The sequence below is a fragment of the Oreochromis niloticus genome, linkage group LG22 (assembly GCF_001858045.2).
Source record: "Oreochromis niloticus isolate F11D_XX linkage group LG22, O_niloticus_UMD_NMBU, whole genome shotgun sequence".
Classification (NCBI taxonomy): domain Eukaryota; kingdom Metazoa; phylum Chordata; class Actinopteri; order Cichliformes; family Cichlidae; genus Oreochromis; species Oreochromis niloticus.
Genome location: NC_031985.2, coordinates 21,172,813 through 21,183,402, shown reverse-complemented (window position 1 = coordinate 21,183,402; position 10,590 = coordinate 21,172,813). Strand labels below are relative to the sequence as shown.

At 37.8% G+C, this 10,590-nt stretch overlaps 1 protein-coding gene across 1 annotated transcript; it reads right to left on the bottom strand.

Moving 5' to 3' along the window:
- Positions 1-948: 948 nt before the first annotated feature.
- On the bottom strand, positions 949-10,505 carry ptdss1b (phosphatidylserine synthase 1b). Its single transcript, XM_003444161.5, has 13 exons — positions 10,194-10,505; positions 10,012-10,103; positions 9,224-9,268; positions 9,019-9,143; positions 8,543-8,701; positions 6,174-6,325; positions 5,640-5,781; positions 4,600-4,712; positions 4,371-4,436; positions 3,462-3,561; positions 3,182-3,241; positions 1,971-2,049; positions 949-1,881 (listed from the first exon to the last, which is right to left on the bottom strand). Exons 1-13 carry the CDS (start codon positions 10,370-10,372, stop codon positions 1,784-1,786), a joined length of 1,410 nt encoding a protein of 469 aa, XP_003444209.1. The 5' UTR covers positions 10,373-10,505; the 3' UTR covers positions 949-1,783.
- Between the last annotated feature and the right edge of the window lie 85 nt (positions 10,506-10,590).

The window sequence follows — 10,590 nt, the reverse complement described above, 5'->3', positions numbered from 1 at the left end:
ATGCAAGTAATAAAATGGCAGTTGAATATAGCTTTGCACTCACAAAATGTGTTGTAGAAAGCCACAGATATTTCAAGTACCTGGGGAAATTGTTCCTTTAAAATGTCAACAAAAGAACTGTAATAGACAAAGATGTTTGTAGCTGTGGGTGTTTGGACTTTTAAAGCACTTTTAAGAAAGTTAATGTACAATTTTAGAGAACGACTGGATGGTTCGAGTAACAGTATAATTTTAGCACTTACAGATCCGACACTGAGTGGTTCCCGTTACTCATCCAGTCTGAGAAAGCACTGGTTAAAGTGTTTGTGTATTTATTGATTTATTTTAAGTAATTGTGTTTTATGTATATTATGGTTTTATATTTTTACAAATTTTTACAAATGCTTTATATTTTTTACTAATGTTTTATATACTTATTTATCTACATATAGATATATATGTGTGTGTGTTTCTGTCTTGTTTTTATGGACATGAAGTCTGCCAATAAAGATTGAATTGAATTGAATTGAATTGTAAAATTAATGTTTGTTGTCCTCTTGTTGTTGTTTTTTTGTTGCTTCAGACATATGAGGCCACAGAGAACAATGAAATGAAAAACCATGAAAAAAAGACTATATTTATTTAATCTTTGTTTTAATTATGTGTACAAAAACAGTTCAGCCATTCAAATCATACATGGGTAGTAACACGTCATGCACAGTTTGCTGTGTTGTCTGCACTTTAAACTCAATACATTAAAATAATCAGTGAAGAAAGTTAGTGCTGAAATTAAAACTAACACTAAATGAAAGATTATTCTACACATTTAACAGCTTATTTAGAGTATTCACATGTTGTATTATTAATGTCACATTTAATTAATCTGGATCATAAAAATTGCATTAAAAAAGATCTTTTTACACAAATATTGAGCCACTGAATGTCACCGCAGTGCAATTACATTGAATGTCACAGTTCTGTGTTGGGTACGCCACACATTCATACACAGCATCACTCCACAGACATCGTCAAAGTCACACATCTGAAAAACTTTAATAAAGCAACAGCTGGTTAAGTAATTCTTACACTCGTTTAAAAAATAGACAAAGACTTTATTTCCTGCTGATGCTGTTTTGATTGAAGAAACTTACAGACAGTAAATGCACCAGCATCATATAACCATAAAAATATTAAACCGACAACATTAATCATCATCATCAAATCATCACAGAATCAAACCATCTACAACTCTTAAACCCAACAGTATTCGACATCTTTAGTTTCTCTTAAAGCTATTAAGGTCAGTAAATAAAAAACACACCAGTCAAAAAGGTTTAGTGCAAATAGTCTACATGTGTGTTGTACAGGATGGTGGGTGTGGACTGGTTGGTACACCCCTCACTTGACAACATTATTCCAGTGTTAAAAAGACAATATTGGTTGTGGAATGACACAGACTGCTGTTACAGTCCAAATAAGGCACCATTTTCTCTCAAACTCCAGCGCATATTACCTCATTATTTAAGTTTGTTTAGAAACATCTTTGACATTTAATAGAAAAGAAACTCAATCAAACTTTGCTGTCGTGTTCTGGCCTCCCACACCTTTAGAAGTTCAAACGGTTTATCAAGTGACACCGATATGATTTCTGGAATCTATTTTTTGGCGATTAATTGCACCAATGATGCAACTTACAATATTAATTAAATCCATCCACAAAGTGCATACTGTATTCCTCTTGGTAAACGCATCATTTCCTCATCCCCCTCCACAGAGGTCACAAAGATTCAGTATCAGTTGCTGTTTATTGTCTCTTTCCTCCTTGACCATTCACAAATCTGTTCCTGCCTGCAGCTCTCCTCCGTTTTGCAGTCTGCACAGTTCTTGGGGAATATTCCTGAGCTGTGGAGCAAAGAGACATGAGATATAATAAACATTTGAGATGGAGTTTAGTGAAATATTGTCATCAATCTGCATGTTATGAGACTGACCTGCAGCACCATCTGTGATGAAACCACATGAGTCAATAACACTCCTGTCATTGCAGTTGTGCCTTTGCAGAGAATTTCTCTGCCAACAGAAAGAAAATCAGAGTCACAAACACAAACAGTCTGTACAACTCGCTCACTCAAAACACTGCTGTGGCTTGGTTCAAAATGTACAGACGGTTTCAGAGTCCTGGTTTTCTGCATCCGTGCTCACCGTCATATTCTAATGGTGGTGCTGTGCCATGCTTACACACAGGGCACTTAGAAACAGTTAACTGTTGACATTGATGCTAACGCCAGAGGGGTGCACCGTGAAGTGAGATTAATGGCACAGTGAGCTATGTCGAGGTTAACGTCAAAGTTTTCTGTGTCAAGAAAGTGACTCTGTTTTGGCTAAATCACCATGGTAACTCATGCTGCACACATAGCATGGTCAGGAGCAGGGTTTTAATTTAAGATCATCAGGAAGTGCTTTTCAGTGATTCTTTTTTCTTCTTTTTTTTAAACATCATGTTTTCCATGTGATAAAGATCCTTTGCTGGGTAAATACATCTAATATGTGCAGCTTGTTAAGCCGTATCTTACTAACACCACCGAATGTGCAGCTAAAAAGTCGAAACAGTGCATTTTTACTGGGATTTGCATGTGTTCAGTTGGTGATGTAGGAAAAAACATGAATATAAATGTTTTTATATTGGGTTCTGATGCTTACACAGCAGCACTGAGATTCACTCAGTATTAAAATAAACTTGATGTATTGATGAGAGTCAAATTTTATGGCTATTTAACTTGGTGTTATCTGCTGCACCGTTGCATTTTCCAGTTATATGTTTTTGTCATTTATATATACTGTTTAATCATCATCATCATCATCATCATCATCATCATCATCATCAGAAAACATCTCTGACTGGAGTAGCTGGCACTCAAAGAGATCAATTTGTGCAGAAGAAGCGTCATGTGAAGCATTAAACGGCCCTTTTTATGTAAATGTGCACATAACCTTGAAGCAGAAAGCCCGGCTTAACAGAAAGGTTGATAACCACCACTGTGACACCTGCTGTGTGTGACTGGGATTTTAGGTTTTACCTCTTAAGCTTTCTTTGTAGTACATCCCTCTGTTCTATTCCACAGATGGAAGTTTCTACTATCACAAGCAAACCAAAACCTCTAGAAACATTTAAGTAAGCAAGCAGCCCAGGGCACTGTCTTACCTTCACTTTCTTTTGCTCATACCACACCATCCCATATAAGCACAGGAGCGTGATGAGTGCCTGGAAGAAAAAGTGTGCAAAAAATGAGTCTGCTTAAAGGAAAAAGAAAATATAAACTGTTACTCCTGTAAAAATCACAGTTAATATTTGTGCAGCACATCAGATGCAAAGTCCTGCAACATCTAGCTTATTATCCACTTATTTTCAATCTATTTTAATAATCAATTACTGTAGGTGACACATATCGTTTAATTATAAATGCACACTTGTCTTTTCTTACCAGACACAGCAGCCACAGGAGCACATAGCGAATTTGTGTCTTGGAAAACAAGTCGTGGCCAAATTTTACACAAGCAAGCGCCTCCAGGAAAGCGATGGCTCTTAAAGAGAAATACAGAATAAAACAGAAATGGTGTGTTTGATTTGAATGTTTCAAAAACAGACATCTGTATTCAACAATGGCCCCCTCTCTTGGCCATGCCTTTACACTGCGCTAAAGTGCCTCTATTGATGGATGAGACCCTAAATGGATGTTGTCCATGTTACTGTTCCCACAGTATTCAGACGCATAACTGATATTCATTCAGCACACTGTGCAGTGGGAAACTCTTACACTTTTAAAGGTTACACTGCAGGGGTGAACCTCAGACAAGAGAGCGGCATCAGCGTTAAGTCGCTGACGGAGAGTGTGCCGGTCTCGTTGCTATAGTAACCGGAGCAGACTAAGGACATCAGCACCTTTGTGTCTGAGAGGACTACATGATGTTATGAATTTCAATTGACATGAAGCTACACTGTTATAAAAATGAATCCAAAAGGTTTAAATAAAGATTCAAACTGTAGTCTAATGAGACAACTTGACACCAGTGCTTCGTGGCCTGATATGATTATGGTTAAGCTGGCGCCAATGGCAGGAAGTGTCCATTTACTCTCTGGTTGAAAATGAGTGAAAGCTTTGTTTTATGTGTTGTTCAACAACAGATTTCAACCATAAAGATAATTAGATGAGTAATATGTGACACTTGACACTTGTTACTTACATAATGACAAAGCAAGAGATAAAAAAAAGGAAATGGACAAGCTATGGGTCGAGCTACAATTTTTAATTTTTACATTTTTTAAAACATCATCCAAAGTTGCTCTTAGATAAAGAAAATGCTTAAATTGACAGTAAAAAAAAGATACTCACCCAAAAACCCAACACTGTGTGCCAACTCGCTTACATTGAGTGTCTGTCAGGTATGCATAATATTGTCTAAAAAAAACCCCAAACCCCCAACATCAGTAAGCAAACATTAACATAGCATCCTCGCAGACGTGTATTTAGTAGGCACAACGTGAATAAGACCGCATAACATCGTAATTATTACAGATGCTCAAAGATTGGTAAGTGATGTAAATTTGAGGTTTAATCGTACCGTACAGTGGGTGCAGTGATGACTCCGATAAGGAGGATACGACACCAGCTCAGAGGGTGAGAGGCCTGGAAGACGAAGATGTGCTTGAGGAAGAATGTGTTCAGCTCTGTCAGCTGTGGAAATAAAGATGTGTAAGACAAACAGGATTTCACAGGAAGTGTTGTTTATGTACAGTGAGGGTATTACTGAACATATGATTCTTCAAATGAACGATATTCAACAGACAGATTAGTGAATTGATCAATGACTCACTATCTTGCAAGTACAACCCCAATTCCAAAAACTTGGGAAGGTGTGTAAAATGCAACTATTTAATAAACCCATATTTAATTCCCCAAAAAACAAGGAAAATATATCAAACTAAGAAAATGGACCATTTTAAGAACAAGTTAAGGTTTTTTTATTTCTTTTATCTCAAAAAAGTTTCTCCATGTGTACCACTGTGTACCATCCACTCTTCTTTTAACAACGGTCTGTAAATGTCAGTGAACCGAGGATAGCATTCTTATCTGATGCAGGATGCTCAACAGTCTTGGGTCTTCTTTGTTTTGTTTTTTTCTTTCTTGATGCTCCAAATGTCTTCAGTTTGTGAAAGGTCTGGACTGCTGGTAGACCAAAGCCAGGCTCTTGTCTGCAGTGTAAGGTTTAGCATTGTCTCGCTGAAATATGAAAGGCCTTCCCTAAAAAAAGACATCTGAGCCAGTATTTAAGTCCCCTTTGTTTTTTGCGTGTTAGGTCAGGTTTTTTATTTATTTATTTAAATTTGTTGAGCAGTTAAGTGTGGATATATGTTTAGTTGCTATTTTGGCTTTATTTTAGTTCTACTCGTTTGACCTCTTCTAAGGGTCCTGTCTTGTTAGTTCATTTTGTATATTTTTGCATTTTTGGGCATAAATAAAACATTTGATATATTTTTTTATGTTCGACTGTGAATAAAATATTGGTTTATGAGATTTGCAAATCATTGCATTCGGTTTTTTTAAGAAGCACCCAAACTTTTTAGAACTGAGTTTGTGTTTCTGAATCACGGTATACTCTACCTGCCACAGAATCATGAAGAGATAGATGCCCGCAAGCCTCTGGAATGATGATTTTGGATCAAACCAGCGCACGAAGGTCCAGCTGGCTGGAGTGAACTGAAGCACAGCTCGCTTTATCTTCCCTGTGGTAGTGTGGATTTCCCTGAACAGAAACAGTGTATTGTGTCAGGGTTACACTCATAATACAGACATCTACTCATGTTTGAAACATGAAACACTTGAACATTATTCAAGGTGAACAATAAGAAACCAATTGTTCTCCCTGTGGTCAATTATGTGAAAAAGATCTCTGAATGTAAATCATTTGAGAACAAAAAGGGAAACAAGAACGCCAGGAAGTTTAATGATTAAGGTTTATTGATAAAGGTTTTAGAGGAATTCCAGAGATGCTTTTTTAGCTTTTAGGAATTTGGAAAAGACAACTTTGTCTTACACATCCCATCTCTTATCATATTATTAAATTGTTTCAGCTGTTTCTAATGTTCATGGCAACTCTTTTTCATACGGAAAAAAAAGAGAGAAGAAAGTACTGACTTGATGCTGGCCCAGCGATATGTCCTCATCTCCAGAAAACGGCAGACGGTCATTCCCAGCCAGATGCCTCCTCCATTACACAACAGTATGTCGAGTATCACCTGATCCCACCAGCACTCCGCAAAGTTCGGTAGAAGGTGCATGAAGAAGAGCTGTGAGCAAACATGGGACAGACAGGACTGAGTTAATATACAGTCAGCGAAATAGAAATTACTCCTTTTTACAGTTCTAAGGTTTATATAAGAGAACAAAAAGTCATCTGGTCCCTGTCGGGTTCCAAAATCATTTAAATAGAAATTGATGGATAACAACACATAATAATTTATACTGCGTTATTCTTTATTGAACTAAAACAATGTCAAAATGCAGAAGTGGTATGCAAAAATTATTCAGCAGGTTGTTGAACCACCTTCAGCAGCAATAACTGAACTACTCGTTTTCTATATGATTTTATCAGTCTCACACATCATTGCTGAGGAATTTGAACAAAGTCTTCTATATAGTGTTACTTTGGTTCACTGAGGTTTGCGGGCATATGTTTACGCACAGCTCTTCTGAAATCCCGCCACATCTCGCCACACCATTGCAACACAATGATTAAAACAGAATGGCTGAAAAGGAAACTAGATTTGTTCCTCTGCTTGTCCTGTTGTATGACCCAGTTTAAGCCAAGCTTTAGCTGTCAGACAGATGGCCTCACATTTGACTCTAGAATACTTTAATATACAGAACAGTTCAGTTCAGGGCCGTCTCAATGACTGCGGGTGTCCAGGACCTGTGGCAGCAAAACAAGCGCAAATCATTACCCCTCCTCCACTGTGCTTGACATGATGAAGTGTTTGTGGCGATATGTTGTGTTTGGTTCTCTCCAGATGTGGTGCTGTGTATTCTGGCCAGACATCTCCACTTAGGTCTCATCTGTCCAAAGGACGTTGGGCTTCCTTTACTAACAGTGCCTAAGAACTGCACGAAGGCACTGTTGTATGTAAATCGCACATACAAATGTTTCACAGGAAAATCTGTAGTTTATGAGTATTTTCATACCTCAAATTGCTCATACTATACGCAAAAATGTAGAAGTCCCTCTGATCACGCGTACAACCAAATCACAGCCTGTCTGCCACGGAAATTTAAACACAAGTCTTTGAAACTGACGTTACTACTGCTACTAATAATGACAATAAAACTACAGTTACAGTGTTCCAAAACACCATAAGCTACAAAATGTTCAGAACTACAACAAAAAATGCACATAAAGAAAACAAAATATGGAAAATGGGAAAAAGGGAAAGGTGTAAGCGTTAACCTTCCATTTTCTTCAGCTTATCTGGGGACGCGTCACAAAAGCTAAGCCTAGGCAGAGCAGCCCAGCCCAGACCTCCCTCTCCCCAGCAGCCCCCTCTTAATTTCCTCAAACTTATCCAAGGGAATGCCGAACACTTCACTCTTACACTCGGCTATCGCTTCACCACAACGAACTGGTGTACTGCGTCCACAATCCCTCTACAAACTCCATTGACCCTTATCTCATCTTATCGTATCTTACATGTTCTCAACTTTCATTAAAATGACTTCTATCATTTCTGGATGTCATCACTTACAGTATAATTTCTTAACAATAGCCCATGGATGCTAGAGAATCTATTTTTTTTCTGTTGCAGTGAACTCCTCATCTGGGTAATTTTCTCCACAAGAAAGAATAACTTTTATTGTAGTTTTTTAGTCTTTTTCCACTTGAGCCACAGTGGGTGTCTCAAGGGACAAGATATGTAGCTCTCCTGCGTTATTTCAGCCTGAGAGCTTTTAGTAATTTATTTTTAAACCATCGTCATTTCCATGGAAACACTTTGGAAAGCCGTGCCTCTTCTGGCGATAGTAATTTTAAATACGAACTCATTTTTTCTGCAAGGTAAGAACGTTGCCACGTAAATATTCTTTCTTTTTAGAGCGCAGAGGCTTTCTCCTGACAACCCTTCAGTCTTTTTCTAATTGTTTAACATTTAGCTAAACATGTAGCTCCTGTGTTGTTGCAGTTTGTCTGAGCATTGTACATTCAGACCATGTGGTGAATTTACTGAGACTTCCACTCCTTGGCAACAGTCAAGACCACAGCTTTTGTTATGTGCAAAAAGCTCCTACTGCTATTATACTGTCATAAATGTGTCCCAGACAAACAATCCCTGTTCCCTGCACAGAATAATCTGAAGCACTGTCGTTCTCTCGTATGAGCTGGATTACTACAAATGACTGCTAATTACTCTTCTGTGCCCTTGCAGACTCCCAGCTTTGTGAACATACAGCATGTTTATGGCAGATTTGAAAACAGGCAGATCAAGCCTGCTGTCACGTGGAGCTCACATGCATGTTACCTCAGTGAGTTCCCAGGTTATGCTGATGGTCCAACACAGGCCGTAGCTGCGGATTAGCAAAGCCTTCATGGCCCATCCTCCAAAGTGGCCAAACGCAAAGATGTCAAAGTGGCTCAGGATGCGCTCCCACGTTATCACTGTACAGTTTACAGCATACTCCTGTTAGGGAGAAAACAACAGTAACAATGCTAACCAATCACGTTGATCCCTCCTTTTGATTACATGTTCACTGGTACCACAATTACTTTATTTTACTGAAATCTAACTACACAAGTGTGGATTCACTGGTCAGCAGATTCTTCAAATAGATCATATTATGGAGCATGTAAGAACATCAGTACATTAAATAAAACTTTATTGAAAAAATAAAACAACTATGTAGCATGATTATTCTACATCTATTAAAAATGGCTTTAGAGGATTTTAAGTTTCACTTCAAAAGGTTCCAAAAAATGTAAGTTCAAAGCTGTCCTTACCATGATATCAGCCTCCCGTTTTGCATAGCGGAGGTTTGGGTCGAGCCAGTACATTAGAGTCTTCACTTGGTCCCAGTTAAGGAAGATAAGGAAGACAAGAAACAGGAAGTAGAGCACACTGAGACCTACCCAACACAGGGGAAAAGTGAGTGAGTGAGGATAAGGCTACATGAGAACTGTATCTTAGCAGAAGTTAAACACCCACCGAACACCATTCGCCATATTGCAGGGTGTGGCCTAACGAAGGGTCCTGAAATAGAAAGCATCATAAAGTTATTGTACTGTTTATAATAAAGAGATCATGGAAAATACAGATCCATTGTCTTTTTTGCACAGTAATATCTTTAGAATTATATACATATATATATATGTATATATATATATACACATATATATATATATATATATATATATATATGAAATGTCTTTATGGCCCCACATCGCTGAGGCATACAACAATACAGGTATGACGATCTGATCAAACAGCTAACTGGGTTTTAACAGGTAATCTTGAGTCTCTAGCTTTAGTTAACAAACTATAAAGAGCTTACTACATTTATTTTAAAGCTACACTTTAATGGTAGTTTATAACATAAAGTATACGTATACTAATAAATTAAGACATATTCTTACAGTAATTAATCACATTTAGTCATTTCGTGGGTAAAATCTATTTTTTAATCAAGTCTATTCTGGTCTGGCTAAAATGACATTTTTGACAGATTTGAATACAGGCAGATCAAGCCATATTTTTAAAATGACAAAAACTGACAGATTTGGTTTCATATTTTCCAGTCACCTAATTCAATCAACCAAAAGTGAAAAACTGAAAATACTTGTAGCCAGAAAAGTAGTAACTCCGTAAAAGCGATTAAACTAGTAATTAATCATCAAAGCGGTACTAATGAATCCACTGTTTCAGATCTACACGGTGACTTTATCACACTCGAGCATCCACTGAAGGAGTGTTATTATGAGTAGTTATTAACTTACCATTAGGAAAGGCCAGGATACTGATGACCAAGAAGAAGGAGACGACTACCAACAAACCGACACGGAGGTTGTTATCTGTGTGTTCATCATCCCTGTCACGGCACAAATTCGGGTGTGAACTAAAACATGAAGCTTTTAAAGCAATTGTAAACAGCAACGTTCAATTTCAGCTTGTTATTTACCTGGTGAAGGCAAAGTACATGAGGCTGAGCACAGTGACTGTAAGCAGAGTGATGGTGTGCGGCTTATAGAAGAAGTCAATGGAGATATCCTCCACTTGTTGCTCGTTTATCATTCGGAAATGTAAGTTATAGTTCGCATCGTCCTTCCTCGGTATTCGGGGTCCAATCGTAGCTGCCATGTCGCTCAGGTAAATGCCTCCTCCTGAACTTCACCGATGCGAATTTATCCGTGAACACTAAAAGTTGTGAAATAATGAGGTTGGGCGATATAAAAACAGACCAACAGGAACCTTAAAGACGGACTGAACCAAGCCTGATCGTAGGGGCGTAGTATGCCAAAGAGTTTTGTAATACTCCCCAGAGCAAAGGTTATAAACTACAGCAGTGCATTTTTTTT

Bases quoted from the DNA above. Each gene is read 5' to 3' on its own strand.
- ptdss1b (XM_003444161.5), bottom strand. From the start codon at position 10,372: ATGGCAGCTACGATTGGACCCCGAATACCGAGGAAGGACGATGCGAAC. The intron at 5,782-6,173 runs GTCAGTACTTTC...GTTTCTGTTCAG, and splicing joins TATCGCTGGGCCAGCATCAA to GGAAATCCACACTACCACAG. The intron at 1,882-1,970 runs GTCAGTCTCATA...TTTGCTCCACAG, and splicing joins CATCACAGATGGTGCTGCAG to CTCAGGAATATTCCCCAAGA.